Below are 16,142 nucleotides of genomic sequence, written 5' to 3' on the forward strand. Positions count from 1 at the left end.
AGCTCAACTGGAATTCCATCACCTCCACTAGCTTTGTTCGTAGTGATGCTTCCTAAAGTTCATTTGACTTCAGATTCCAGGATGTTTGGCTCTAGGTGAGTGATCACAGCATCGTGGTTGGCTGGATTATTAAGCTCTTTTTTCTTTTTGTATAGTTCTGTGTATTCTTGCCACCTCTTCTTAATATCTTCTGTTTCTGTTAGGTCCATACCATTTCTGTCCTTTATTGTGCCCATCTTTGCATGAAATGTTCCCTTGGTATCTCTAATTTTCTTGAAGAGATCTCTAGTCTTTCCCATTCTATTGTTTTCCTCTATTTCTTTGCACTGATCACTGAGGAAGGCTTCCTTATCTCTCCTTGCCGTTCTTTGGAACTGTGCATTCAAATGGGTGTATCTTTCCTTTTCTCCTTTGCCTTTCACTTCTCTGCTTTTCACAGCTATTTGTAAGGCCTTCTCAGACAGCCATTTTGCCTTTTTGCATTTCTTTTTCTTGGCTATGGTCTTGGTCACTGCCTCCTATACAATGCCACAAACCTCCATCCACAGTTCTTCAGGCACACTGTCTATCAGATCTAATCCCTTGAATCTATTAGTCACTTCCACTGTACAATCGAATATTGTCACCCTGCTTATTTAACTTATATGCAGAGTACATCATGAGAAACGCTGGGCTGGATGAAGCACAAGCTGGGACCATGATTGCCAGGAGAAATATCAATAACCCCAGATATGCAGATGACACCACATTTATGGCAGAAAGTGAAGAAGAACTAAAGAGCCTCTTGATGAAAGTGAAAGAGGAGAGTGAAAAAGTTGGCTTAAAACTCAACATTCAGAAAACTAAGATCATGGCTTCTGGTCCCATCACTTCATGGCAAATAGATGGGGAAACAATGGAAATAGTGACAGACTTTATGTTTTGGGGCTCCAAAATCACTTCAGATGGTGACTGCAGCCATGAAATTAAAAGACGTTTGCTCCTTGGAAGAAAAGCTATGACCAACCTAGACAGCATATTAAAAAGCAGAGACATTACTTTGCCAACAAAGGTCCATCTAGTCAAAGCTTTGGTTTTTCCAGTGTTCATGTATGGATGTGAGAGTTGGACTATAAGGAAAGCTGAGCACAGAAGAATTGATGCTTTTGAACTGTGGTGTTGGAGAAGACTCTTGAGAGTCCCTTGGACTGCAAGGAGATCCAACCAGCCCATCCTAAAGGAAATCAGTCCTAAATATTCATTGAAAGGACTGACCCTGAAGCTGAAACTCCAATATTGTGGCCACCTGATGCGGAGAGCTGACTGATTTGAAAAGACCCTGATGCTGGGAAAGATTGAGGGCAGGAGGAGAAGGGGACGACAGAGGATGAGATGGTTGGATGGCATCATTGACTCAATGGACATGAGTTTGAGTAAACTCCGGGAGTTGGTGATGGACGGGGAAGCCTGGAGTGCTGCTTTCCATGAGGTTGCAAAGAGTTGGACACGACTGAGCAACTGAACTGAACTGAACTGAACTGAATCAGGCTATTGCTTAACAAAATGTATCCAGTAGGCTCAGTAAAGGTATTAAATAATAATGTCCTCCACATTTATTACTAAATAATGCCTTTTACAGCCAAGCATAGCATATAAACTAGCTTACGTCTAGTGTTGAATATAAGATGTTTCTATAAATAAGGATATACGAGTATGTAACTATCAATATTAATAGGAAATATACCTATATCTACTAATTTTGAAATATACATCTCAGAACTTACATCGTCCTCTTCCAAGTAAGCACCTTAAGATGTTATCTTGATATTTATTTCATTGTTCTAAACAGATTCTGAACTCTTGTTTTGGTATTTTTAATATCCTCAGCATTTTCTTTTAAAAGTGCACATGACTTTTAGAAATAGTCAGTTATTCTGAGCCAGGACTTATGATAACCTGATGAACCTGATGATGGATAATGTCATTTGTATTTAAAAAGAAAGGAGAAGGTGAAAAAAGTGATCAGACTGCTTTGGGAAGTTATGAATCAGGTTCTAAAATAATCTGAAATACTAAAAAAAAAAAAAGTCACTGGAATTGCCACATGGGGGAAACATGTATGAAAGGATATGTGGAAAACCTATACATGGAGGTCACTTGAGTGACTGCACTGAAAGTATAAGACTTCATACTTCTAAGTTTGACATACAGCTTTAAATATCATATTGCCTTAGAGTTTATCTCTATTTTCACATATTAGGTTTACTTAATGGGCTATATCTGTACTCCTTGGAGATTTTTTTAAAAACCAAATCTATTTTTGGCAAAGAATGTAAATCACTTGGCTAAATAATATATAATACTCTGGTTTTCCACCTACTCAGAAGAAGAGTAGTGTACCCAACATGTTTGTTAAAAAATACAGGTACATGAGCAACACTCCCAGAAAATCTGATTTCATCAATCTGGAGTGGGTCCCTAGGGAATTTGTAAACTTCATAATCCTCCAGCTAATCATGGGGCAGGTGACCTTGGAATCACACTTTGAAGAACACAGCAGCCAGATCTCAAGAAGGTGAAACTTTCTAATTATATTATCATTTATCAGTAGGTGTCTGATAACTACTTCTAAAATAACCCACAAAGAACTGTTAAAAGATAAATTTTAATATGTAAAATTTTTAAGAGTTTATTTGAACAAAACCAGATTCTAATTGAGCAACACTGGAAGTGGTCAGGAACATTCTACCAACTGGAGCTCAGGAGAGACTTATAGAGAAGAGGCAGAAGTAAGGCAAGGAAGTTATTGATTGGCTTCAGCTTAAAGCCCAGTGGGCTGTTTGTGATGAGCTGCTCTTAGGTTTTGATTCCACAACCTTGAGGCATTTATGGGTTTAGATTTTGGCTTGCTTTCATAGGCTGCCCATGGCATCAGACACCTTGTTTTAATAAATTTAACAGAACTGTTTTCAGAAAAATATTTAATATTAAATTGTCTACAGAAAAACAGCAGAGATTTATGCCAAGCACCATTTAATCCCTAAATAACCATACTAATATGTTCAATATTAATCAAGCCACATCTTCTATCCAAGTTCAACTCAGTTCAGTCGCTCAGTCGTGTCTGATTTTTACGACCCCATGGACCACAGCGCACCACGCCTCCCTGTCCATCACCAACTCCCAGAGTTTACTCAAACTCATGTCCATCGAGTCAGTGATGCCATCCAACCATCTCATCCTCTGTCGTCCCCTTCTCCTCCTGCCTTCAATCTTTCCCAGTATCCGGGTCTTTTCAAATGAGTCAGCTCTTCGCATCAGGTGGCCAAAATATTGGAGTCTCAGCTTCAACATCAGTCGTTCCAATGAATATTCAGGACTGATTTCCTTTAGGATTGACTGGTTGGATCTTCTTGCAGTTCAAGGGACTCTCAAGAGTCTTCTCCAACACCATAGTTCAAAAGCATCAATTCTTTGGTGTTCAGCTTTCTTTATAATCCAACTCTCACATCCATACATGACTACTGGAAAAACCATAGCCTTGACTAGATGGACCTTTGTTGGCAAAATAATGTCTCTGCTTTTCAATATGCTGTCTAGGTTGGTCATAACTTTTCTCCCAAGGAGTAAGCATCTTTTAATTTCATGGTTGCAGTCACCATCTGCAGCAAAGCACCATTCAATTGCTACATAACATGCTAATATGTTCAACAGTAATCAAGCCTTATCTCCTATCAATCTAAAGGGAAAAATCTAAAGACCTCTCCTTTCTTGAGCCATCAGAATGAATTCTACCAAGGCTTTTCCTACAATGTGAAAACCTGCTACAGTGTTCTAAAGATCCCTTCTTAACCAGAGACCAACTACGGTAGGAACATCATCCGTTTTTTTTTTATTTTAAAAAAATTAATTTATTTTAATTGGAGGCTAATTACTTTACAATATTGTAGTGGTTTTTACCAATACATTAACATGAATCAGCCATGGGTGTGCATGGGAACATCATCCCTTAATGCACAGGGTCCACTAAAGTTTGCCGCATTGCAATTCCTAATAGTTCAGTAACTGAGTAAACTGCAAGGGAGACTTTTTCTATCTCTCTGTTTATGAATAGCTTATCTTGTGGTTACTTGCATTATTCTTTAAACAAATTTCTTTTAAAAGCCCAACTGCATAACTAACTGTCATTTTTGTACAATTATACGATGTTACAGTATAGGTCTAAAGAAGCAGTAAAATTGGAAAGCGAGAATGAACAAAATTGTACAAGAGTAATGCTAATACCTTAAGAGAAATCCCAGGAGAAGCATCTGGCAAAAGCATAAAACAGCTTTACGTTGTGGGGTTGCCCCCCTCCCCTAAGAAAAATTGATTTCAAAATAACAACATTTGAAAAATCTTCCTAACAATTTTGGAGCTATTTTGTTGTGACTCTAACTATAGTCTATTCTTTTTATTTACAGTAGTTAAATTTTATAAAGTCACCACACATGTTAAATTTGCAAATTCTGAACCACTGTTCTTAATGGAAATAGGAAGTTAGGTTCCTGTGAGCCTTTGATTCACACTATTTTTGTCAACTGCTCGATTTATAACTTATTTTATGAGTGTTTCCATTTAAAAATACCTTTTTAATAGATATTTTTGATTCATTAATGTTGAAATGTGGGCAACAGCACTAGCACTCAAGATTAAACAATGCTTGTCTAATACATAATTTGTCCGTAAGTACAGCATGGCCTTCCTGTGCTTCGAAACACTAGATAGCACTTAGCACTATACCTGAGGCCATATGAAACGCTGAAACAACCAACAAAAGCACAAAAATACCCCCCAAAATTTGGTACTAAATAGACTGCAAAAAAAAAAATGTATTTGCTGTTCAATAGTTGAACCAAGAAGGGCAATCATCACCTTGTTGACTTCAGTTGGACATGTGAGCTTTAGGCAACTCCGATTTTTCATCACTCTATGCATTTCCATGAATAACTGCAAAAGTGCTGCAGGAACTGACTTGAGGGTTACAAACAAATTTTTGCAAGTAGGCAAATTGTAAATACGGAATCTATGAATAATAAGGATCTACTGTACTTTCACTATCAAGGTGAAAGTTTTTATCTTAGGTTTGGCACACACACAGAACAATTTTCCTAAAATCCTTTTCAGTGATATAATATTGTAATGAAATACATTATTGCATCATAAGTGATGTTATTTGTAACACTTTCAATGATTTATCTTTCCTGCCTCAGGACAATCAACAGCTATGACATTTAACTAAAAGTTTCTGAGATAGTCTAAATTATAGATATGTATTTAATATTGTTTAAGGACCCAGAAGTTGCCAGAAAGTTTACCACTGATATGTTAATAACCACAGACATACTGTTTCAACTAACAAAAGGGGGAGCACTTTGGCCAATTCAAAGGTTCTATTTCAAAAGCACTTAATTTAAAAAAATTTAAAAGATGGAAAAATTACATTCAAACAGATTACTTAAATTGGTGGCACAGAAAACAAACGGAGGTTAAGTGACATAGAAACAGAAATAGATTTCTACTACCAAAAATATAAACTCAAAAGTGCTGATAAAAATTAGAAGTTAAACAATAAAATTATTCATGGTCAATGAAGGTTACTCAATGTAACCTTCTCCTACTGCTATGACATATGGATTGCATTTCAGTCTTCAAAAACTACTGAATACTTATAGTCAAGACCCATGTTACGTGACAAACTCATCTATTCATCTTGGAATTCTACAGTTTAGAAGTTCCAAGATAGAGCTATTATTTCATTCAGCTTCCTCTTCCTCGTTTTACACATAAGACTTTAGTGACTACAAGTTCAGCTTAAGCCAATCTCAAGCTGCATCACATTCTTGTTTGTGATGTGTGATATTATATATCAAAGAGGGCAAAATTTCACAGGGAAATCCAGGAAAGACAACTGCAAGGAGACAGTGGCTCTTTTTACGTGACATGAGGTGTGTGGTCAGGGATGTGATGAAAGTCTATTTCGATGGGTACTGTGACTCAGCTTGCTTTATTTTTTTTATACTATGAATTCTATCCTGATGATTGAAACTAAATGGCATTTTCTAAGCAGGTTTATTCGTGTTTACTGAAATAGATGTTTCTCTATGGCTGACTGGCAACAGGACAGAAGAAAAAGCATGCCTTGCAATTCAGACAGACCTGGTTTAAACCTCAGCTCTCCCGGTTACTGTGTGTAATTAGGCAAGTGAGAAACTTGCTGAGATTGTTTCCTTGAGTGCAAAATAAGGAAATTAGATCCTTACATCTAATGATTGTGTTGTGAAAACTACACAGGCTAAAGCATAAATAGCATCTCATATAGAACTTGTATATAATTACTCAACACATGATAGTTCTTTGGCATAGGATAATTAATTTCAAAGAATTCTGAAGTCATCACTTTAATATCTTGGGTTAACCAGATGTTAGTAAAAATCCAAATATGATTGCTATTGATTTCAGAAGTCACCTAGTTCTATACATAATCAATTTGTAGAGAAAGTGGATAAAAAGAGAGAAATGTACCTTCAACTCGTAAGTACAAGCATCAGAACTTTGATGATAAGCCACACCATGAACAAGAGAACATATCAGAATCCATGCTGACAATTTTTCTCTACCGGTCTCTCACACAAAGTACTCAGAATTCATCACACTGATCGATTTTCTAACATGGCACAGAGGAAAAAAAAATGAAACAGTTAAATATTATTATTTCAGTCAACAAAACTACAAGATGACTTTAGATATTGGATCAGAAAACGTTGGTGCTAAGCAACAACTCTTTTTATACATATAGAATAAATAAAACTTTGTCTTCAACAAAAACACTTTCAGACTGAATTATCCTAATAGTTGTGTCATTGTTTTAATGCCTTTGTGAAGTTATCAAGAAAGACATCAAGAGCCTTAGTCCATAATAATTCCCTAATGTAAGACTGCATTATTCTTTAGCATGAAAAAAGTCCATTCAATTGTTCTGCAGTTACTTCCATAGCATTTTTTTTCCTAAGTGATATACATAGGTAACCTCTGTGACAAATCACGTAATCTGGTCTAGACCAGAGAACAATACATTATAAATCAGTGTCTCATTTTGCTATAATTGCCTCCTTAAAATAGCTGCAGCAGGATCAATGTCTCAAATTCTGTTTTATTATACACACATTCTTAAAAGCATCAATGACAAAACACTAACTGACTAAGGCAGAAGAGCAGCTGGTTCCATGGCTCCATGAAAAGAATGTTCCGAAAACAGTTCAAGAATGTTTGATGCACTTCACAAAGATTCTGTTCTAAAATTTCAAAGCCACATTAAAAAGTGATAATTGCTATCTGCAGTGGAAAAGAGGAAGTCCAAAATGTTGGAATTAGACCAAACATTAGCAACAACTATCTTTGGATACTTAATGAATTTTGCCTTCTTCCTTTCTGTCAAATATGGCTTTACCCTACATAATACGAATTGAAGGACTTGGGGTTGGTTTTATTTTTTTAAGGGAGTCACAACTTCTTAATGCTAATCAGCTGTATAGAGCATTCCAATTCACTTAGCAAGACAAAGGAATGTGCTGCCTAATGAAAATATAATCACTCTCATAATTAAACACAATAAATAATTTTATTTTGAGGCTGCTAAACCATATTCTCTTTCTCTTGTTCTTTCTTTGTTCCTCCGTGTTAATTACACTGGATTTCCTTCTGTAGTACCCTGGCTGCCAGATTCATTCTAGTTCAACCAGTACAAAACTATCTCACCTCATGAACATCAGGAAACAGAGAATATTAAAAGATAGTATGTAGATATTTGCCTTTTCCTGACTATTGGAAGAAATAATATTTAAGGCCATTTGTCAAAGGAAGCTCACTGAATGAGCATTGAACAAACATTGGAAGAAATAACTGAAACATTCATAATATAAGCTATGTGCATGATCTTTAGTAATGTGATTCATATTTTTGAGAGTCAATGTATTCATCATGTAGGAGACAGGTAATGACTATAATAACACTGATCCACTTCACAGAGATAATAAATGGGTCATCTGACATTACTCCATAGAACACGAAGCTCCATTACTCATACTGCAGTGTTCTGCAGTGGGTAATTATAAGCTTCAAGGGGCCAGAGAAATAATGTACCATACTTAATACCACTTAATAGGTACAATCCTGTTACCATTCTCCAGCTACTGAATAATTTCATGCTCTAAAGATCATAGTTATTGCTTCCAAACATAATAGTGATCCCCAGCTTGAATAATAGAAATTCAATAGAATATTTCTCAGTTTCAAATATTTTCTGATTTCCTACCTACCTACTCCTTACAAACTTTTTCTCAGTGTTCATTACATTGCCCCACACCGTTTCTTGAAGCAACCTCATTCAAACCTCACTGTATTACAGAAAATTTTAAAAGTGAATAGAAGCTTATACAGACAAATTTGAAAATTAATCTTAGTGTGACTAAAGTAAATATTCTTCCCACAATAAACTGCATCTTTGCATAAACAAAGACGAAGGCAAGAACAAAAAGCCAAGCCTTGGGCAAGAATTCTCAATTATTGTCTCCAGTCTTCCATTTTTGAGCTGTTTTTATCTTTCAAGACTGTGCCTTTCCCTTATTGAAGGTTATTCTCCAGAAGTTAACTCTGCTAGCCATGTGGTTGGCTCTCTAACACTCATTCCAACTCCAAATGTTTAAATGGAGCCAACTATGATCATGTCCTTCACTCTGCCAGCAATTAACATTAGTTTCAGGGAAGAGCTAGTCTATGTCGACTTGGTTTGCTCAAAGAAGCTAGTTCCCTCTCCCCACCCTCCCACCCCAAGGAATGTGCTGTACCAGTTGCTGCCGGCAGCCATCTTAGATCATGAGAGAAACTTGTCCCAAAATAGAGAGTTACTGTATTGATTTGAAGCATTTAAAGAAATCTCTGCTCAGTCATCAGCTAACAATTAAGCTCACTGAGCAGAGATTTCAGTGGCAGCATCTGACAAAGAGCACAGACCTCACCAAGCTCATTCACTAAAATCATGAAACAAACAACAAGGAATAGGTGGAGCTCAATCTATGCCATTCACTGTGCAATTAGGTCTTTTGTCACCTTCTTGTGTAGTATAGATTTTGCAGTAGAGTTCAGGTGAAATAGCCTCTATATCAGGGATATTTATTACTTATTTATGGCAAAGTTATGTCTTAAGTATATAACCTGCTAATTGGCACAAATTCGGCAGTTAGCTCTAGGTATAACCTTTTCTGTGTGCTTAAATATCTAACACTGATTTCTTGTATACTGATTATACTTTGTAGTTATTTCATTTGTAGTCTTCATAAAATTGCTTGAAGATAAAACTTTATAGCCTACTGTAAAATAATAACAGTTCAAAAAAACACAAAGTTACAAAAATTTGGAATATAAAACCTTGGAGAAATTTTGCCAAACATTTCTTCCCTTTTGTAATACCATTTAAATAAGTTTCAATATGTATTTAAAAATCTAATTTATAAAACTTTGTTGTACAAAAATTCTTCAAGACTACATTTGTTGAATAAAACAAGATACACTTAATAAACTAACTTAAATTTGTATATATAAGAGCCATTTTGAATTTTATTTGCCAGGCATCAGAAGCAATAAAACCTAGCAGAGAATATTAGTCCTGAATTGGAGGAAACCCAAAGCCATGCCCCAAACACCTGTAACTTCTCCAGTTCATTCTTTTTTTTTTAATTAATTAATTTATTTTAATTGGAGGCTAATTACTTTACAATATTGTGGTGGTTTTTGCCATACATTGACATGAATCAGCCATGGGTATACATGTGTCCCGCATCCTGAACCCCCCTTCCATCTCCCTCCCCACCCCATCCCTCAGGGTTGTCCCTCCAGTTCATTCTTAAAAGCTCTCATAAAATTTATGGGTACAACCATAAATGGCCACTTCCCCCATTCAAGTACTTCAGGAAATGAATAAATAATGGTCAGTCCATAAGCCTGGCACAAAATGTAGTTGATTGTTAAATATTGTTTATATTGAAAAAGTTATCCTAATCCAAGAAAGGTATTTTGACTCTGAGTCTCCTCTGAGTAACTATTTTCTAGAAATACATCATTATTTATTATTTTACACTTTAAGATTATCTTGTTTGCTTTGAGAACATTTTTGATTTACTATTTCTCTCTAATGACTTATATTTTCTAAATATCAATTCATAGACCATGTTAAAAGCTAGACATATTATATATTAATCTTTTTGTTATCTTTGTTCCTCAACAGGAATTTATAAAGACGACAATCAGACAACAGTGAGCTCTTTTTTGCTCCTGAAAAATTTTTTCTAAAATATTGAAGGAAAATTTTCTAGAAACATTGTTATATAGTTTTAAATTATGTATAATGATCACCGAAAATGAAGGAATGGCTTCAAAGTGTTAGAAACATGTAATATTAAAGTTTATAAAGAAATATTTTGACTAGCAGCTATGCTACCAGTTGGTCCGTTGAACATGCTAAAAAGCTAAGTGACTGATCTGAATCAGTTATGCACAAGAGATGTAATTTACAACAGGCCCTATTTATTACAATGCTAGATATTATCCCAGCATTCAAGTAGCAGTACTCTGTTCTCTTTTGTGGATAACCAGAAAGGAAATATAAAAACATCTCCAGTGTGATCTACACATTACAAAAAATAAGTGCTGAGACATGACTGCTCAAATAAATGACACAACCAGAAAAAGAAAAGCAAGAGCAATTCATCTGTCAGTGGAGATGAATAAAACATCTCATGCTTGAGGCATTTTGAAAAATTCTCTTTTAGAATTCAACATATTTGGGGAGAAACTGAGTTTCAACCAGATGGAACTCTTCAAATGCAAAGTTTAAAAGGGTATAAACCTTCAACTGAGGCAGTAAAAAGAGAAATAAAAATTATATGAGTAAACAAGGGAGTTACCCTAAGGATTATTTAAAGCCAAGATTGGAGAATTTCCACTCTTATTAATGCACAGAATGTATGTTGGTAAAGGAATGGTTTAATGGCAATCTTTGAACCAACTATCTGGAATCCATTCCATTATTGCTAAAAGAAGATATGACATCCTTAAACTTTCAGGATCATACTTCTCAATAATATCCAACTAAAATCTACCATCCTTCAAAGGCCATTACAAGGACCACCATCTCCCAGAGACCTATTTCCAACCCTACCCTCCACCTTGGTCCAAGCAGTTTTCTCCAATAATCTTTCATTTCCACATCGAAGTCCTTATACATCTTTCTTGTAGTACACTTACTAGTGTACTGCCCTGTACCGTCAAAGGCTCAATAGTGTCAGTTATGAATAGACTCTGCACAAAGATAGACTTGAGCTCAAACCCTGAGACTCTCACTTGAGCTAGTGGTTTAATCTCTCTATGGTTCAGTTTACTGAGCTGTAAAATAGGGAGGATTATAATAGTAGGACCTTATAAGGCCAATGTAAGAGTTAGGATAATACACTTGCCTGCCTAGGAGTTTAGCAGTCCATTAAGTTCAACCACTGCTACTGAATTGTGATCACTTGTACATCTTATCTCATATAAAATTATAAATCCTTTCTAAAAATTATAAATCTTTTACAACTAAAAAATTTACAAATCTTTTTAATCCCATGAAATCACTTAATTGCTTTTCCTAATATCAATTTATTATGTGTTACTTTGAATGAAGATTAATTCTTCCAGAACACTACACAATGGCTCCCACATTTATTTCTTGAATAACTGCTCACTTCCTTAGTATTCATCCCTCCAGTGTTTCAGCTGAATATAAAGACAAAAGAAAGGAAGAATTTTCTGCACCTCAGGGTATCTGTCTGCTTGTTTGCTATTAATCTATAAATTTAAAGGATTAAACTAGACAGTCTCTAAGGTGTCTTTCAGTCTTCATATTCTAGAAATCTGTATTATCCATTAGAGCCAAATCATTCTTGTTCTCCATTGAAGCTATTCCTTTTTAGCTTTGCCAGCATTCTTTGTCTTCCCACCTGAATGCCCTCTTTCTTTCTAAAACATCATCTATAAGGTTTATATTTTCTAGAGCGCCATATTTCTTTATTTTCACCTTCTTTGTTCTATCCCTAAAATAATAGACACCTTGTTTTAATCATCAAGATCTATTGCTAAAAATTGTATTAAGTCAATATATATATACACCAAAGAGGGTGGTCTTATTTTCTAGATGGTTTCTGAACACACTGTCATTAAATCACCTGTTAGCTACTTAATGGGAGATCTTTAGAGGAAACAGATCATGAGATATCTCAAATCTATGAAATGTTTACCTAGCAGAAAACATTTGGCCTGAGAAATAAACACCACCAGTTTTAGCCTTGGCACTCCTTTAGTCCTCAAGTCTTTCTGAGTTTACAGATGGTCTTAATTAAAAACAAGTAGTTTCTAATTTATAGCACAGGAAACATTTAGAATTTGTTGTTGAAGTAGAGTTAGTGGAACCTAGTAACCCCAATCTTACCCCCAGAAAACTACCTCCATGACTTGAATTCATTTGTGCAGATTCCTGATGTGTTCATAAGTCTTTTTTATTACATATATAATACACTTCTATTGCACTTTAAAAAAATTGACATAAAGACACCATATCAAGTCTTGACTTTTTTCCACCTGTGTCCTTAAGTTGTGTCAAGCATGTAAGTGTTACTGAATACAAAGACCAAGAGCCCTGGGTCTGGAATATTCATGGCTGATGGGCTTCATCTTTCACAGAGCCCACATTCTCTAATTGTGACATCAGTGTCCTGAGCCCTTATAAAGTGGTATACTGCTTGCTTTGCACATGCTTGTATGCTTGTCATCCCAGCTTTTCCTACAAAAACTCCAATAGCCGCTGTGTTTCACAGCCACGTTTCCTCAGCTTTATATCATTTGTGTAACAAGTCATTTTCCACCACCAATTTTTCTAATAGTCTATTCTGCTTGAACATCTTCAGCCTCATTTTTTAAAGGCAAACCCTAATCTTGGAATAATGAATGTTCTTAACCCATATGCACTCCATTTCACTCCCTGTAATAAACACACACACCAACACACAATCTGTCAAAGTTTGTCAAGAGGTGGAGGGGTGGGGGTGAAGGTCAAATTAAGAATGGTAGCTTTATGGTCTGGGAGACTAGCCAATATTAGTGTTCATAAGATGGAGCTTGAGCTGGACAGGGTTTGTGGTATAAACCCAGTAGACCAGAAGTCATATACTATATTTGAATTATTATTCTTTGTTACTTAAAACTCACATTCTATGTAAAAATTACCTTGATATTGACATTATTTGCATTTAGACACTCACACTTTTATAGCAACAAGTGTAAATAAGTGGCTTTTTTTATTTCATGAAAACTTTCTTCACTCTTTTACTCCCACAGTTCCAGAAATTCTTTACACAAATGATTATTCATTGTTAACTTAGCAAACCTTTTTGTATTTCTTTCATTAAACTAAAAGAAGCTTCCTTAAGTTGTTTTTGATATCTTTAAAAACTTTAATTTTACAATATTAACTAGCCTACTTAAAATATCACTTCAACTAATAGTTATATTCATAAACTAAATAAAATTTAGCAATGTAGGAGGGGGAAGAAAATAGGAGTAGACAGAGTGTCACCTTAATATTAGGACTTCATCTCTTTTTTATCCCATGAGTCTTCATGCCATCAACACACATGGAAAAAATTGTGCTGTGAACTTGGAAGGAAAAGGTTTAGGAACCAACTCTGTCTCTGGGATGAAAGGGGCCTCTGGGTGCAGCTGGAACACTGCCAAAAGCTTCAAGGACCAGATAGTTGCTCTTTATTCTAAAAGGAACAGTTTTTTAAAACCTGTACCCAATTTGTAGGGTCCAAATTTAACTCTACTAAAGTGGAGAAGAGCCACAAAGATGATTAAAGGGTTGGAAAGTAATATCTATGGAGAAAGATTAAAGGAAGAGAGATTATTGTGCCTGCTGAAGGGAAGACTGATGGATGATTTAATAACATTCTTAAGGTATTTGATCAGTTATTCCAGTGACCAGCTGTTCTCTATCGACAATGAGGACAGAACCAAAGGAAATAACCTTAAATTCCAATATGAAGGACTTAGGTGAGATCTAAGAAAGATCTCTCAGAAAGTGGGGTTGTTTAATAATGGAATCGACTATCATCTCTAAAAGCCTTCATGTCTGACATAGATGACCCTCTCTGGAGTTGGGAGTTGTGGTGCTAATGTAAAGTTAGGAGGATAAATTCTCTCGTGTCCCTTCTGTATCTATAAACCTGTGATTTTGAGTCAGATTCTCTTATGTCTATCTTAATACACATGAAATGTGTAAAAAATTACTGGAGGCAGTGAAGTTAAAAGTCAAAGTCGAAAGAGGTCTGGAAGATAAAACTTCTTTTCTACATAAAAGGTTCTTAGAACTTTCCCAAAGCCCCAGACTACAGTAGACCTCCTTTCTTGACTTTACAATCATGTTAAAACACTATCCTCTTTACCTATCCTGAAATAGGCAGAAGGAGATAAGAAGAAAAGAAACAGAAGCAAATTTGTTTCATCATAAAAATAGCCCAAACATAGACACTGAACTCCCTAAATCAAGGTAAATTACGCATGTGCAATGGAAAATCATAGTGTCTATACTATGGGTTATTCTTTTTTCCAGACCTTAGTATCCATTGAACTATCAGGAAAAGCAGGATAGTAATATCTGTAAAGTTCATAGAACTATCAGAAAAAGTGCTGTGTCACCTTGTAGGCCTTCCAATGATTATATTTTTCACTTAAATGTACTTGCAAGATCCCACTGTTTTCTTTCTGTTGCAGTAATTTGCAATAATTTTAGGGGACTTTACAAAGTGAATAAAAAGGAATTGAAGCATCTGCAATTCAAAGCTTTTAAGCTTTAATTCACAGACGGCAGCCCTGAGAATAATTACCAGGGCCTAGTCATTTTTTGCTACACTGCACATGAAAGGCATGCTATCGCTATTTTTTAAAAGCTATCTTGAGATGCTATATTTTTAGAATTGTTATAATTCCTCACTTGAGTGATTCAATAACTGCATTACTTGCTATATGGTCCCCAAAAGAGCTTACATAACTAAACATATACAATTATAGGCACTCAAAATAAAGTGTCTTGGACAGTGGGTTGCTTTCCAGAATATTTAATAAGGGGAAATAAAACAAATCTTTTAAAATTGGCTTCCTAGGAATTCTTAAGCCTATGATAATATATTATCCAGAAATGTGTGGACCTTGAGAAAAATTTTTGTGTCTTGGTCTGTCCACTTTTTATCTTTATACTTTATAATCTCTTTTCAAATAGCTGTAAACTCAAAATCATTTCATAAACTAGACAGTTTATGTGATCTGATTTTAAAAACTAAACCTCCAAGTTTCTCAATATGGCACTAAAATTGAAACACAGGAAACAAAATGTTAAAATTTGGCTACTGTCATATCTTAGGAGGAGGTTAAGTGACCATATTACATATTTTAGTTTTGAGAGTGAAGGGGGTTCTATTAATAATTAAACCAGACTAGCAGGCAAAAAGAAGAATTGTCCTACGCAAACTAGGAAATAGGGACACCCGTCTCCTAGACCAACATGATCCTGTTTGTTATAAGCAAAGACAGAAGCCTGAAATGTCCCCAGGTACTTGGCACTCCGGGTTGGGACTGGTATGCAGGACATAATTAACTGGTATGAAGGTGTGGAAAGAAAGCTTATTTTTAAGGTCAAAGCATCTACTGAAGGGTCACTCCAGAGAAGCGAAATAACATTTCTGAAATAACAGAGATGTTCTATGTTCTACCATATGTAGAGAGCATAGTGATGGGAAAAGAAAAGGCAGAAAAAACTCAAGACAAGAAGAAATACAATCAGCAAATAGCAGGTTTGATTGGAATTCAAGACGTGGATCCATCCATCCAGTCCGTGCAGATATTAAATGAACACGGACTAGATTAACCCTGACTGAGGGACTAGAGTGCGGTGGTGATTACAAAGGCAGAGCATTGGGCAAAACCACAGCAGATGACGATGAACAAAAGTGCCGCACAGAGTAAGGATTAAATCTTAAAGA

At 35.5% G+C, this 16,142-nt stretch overlaps 1 protein-coding gene across 3 annotated transcripts in view; it reads right to left on the bottom strand.

Moving 5' to 3' along the window:
• COL25A1 (collagen type XXV alpha 1 chain) overlaps window positions 1–16,142 on the bottom strand; it is a 499,505-nt gene that overhangs the window by 427,133 nt on the left and 56,230 nt on the right. The window contains exons 2-3 of one of the 3 annotated variants that reach the window (XM_081556987.1): window positions 6,544–6,685; window positions 4,264–4,337 (exon numbers count right to left, since the gene is read on the bottom strand). The exons of the other annotated variants lie outside the window; for them this stretch is intronic. Of the exons in view, the coding sequence (XP_081413113.1) occupies window positions 4,264–4,302 (39 nt within the window). The 5' untranslated portion in view covers window positions 4,303–4,337; window positions 6,544–6,685. The remainder of the gene's footprint in view (window positions 1–4,263; window positions 4,338–6,543; window positions 6,686–16,142) is intronic. 3 annotated transcript variants of the gene reach the window in all.

Source organism: Giraffa tippelskirchi, chromosome 1, assembly GCF_054371585.1.
Source record: "Giraffa tippelskirchi isolate mGirTip1 chromosome 1, T2T-mGirTip1v1.2.pri, whole genome shotgun sequence".
Classification (NCBI taxonomy): domain Eukaryota; kingdom Metazoa; phylum Chordata; class Mammalia; order Artiodactyla; family Giraffidae; genus Giraffa; species Giraffa tippelskirchi.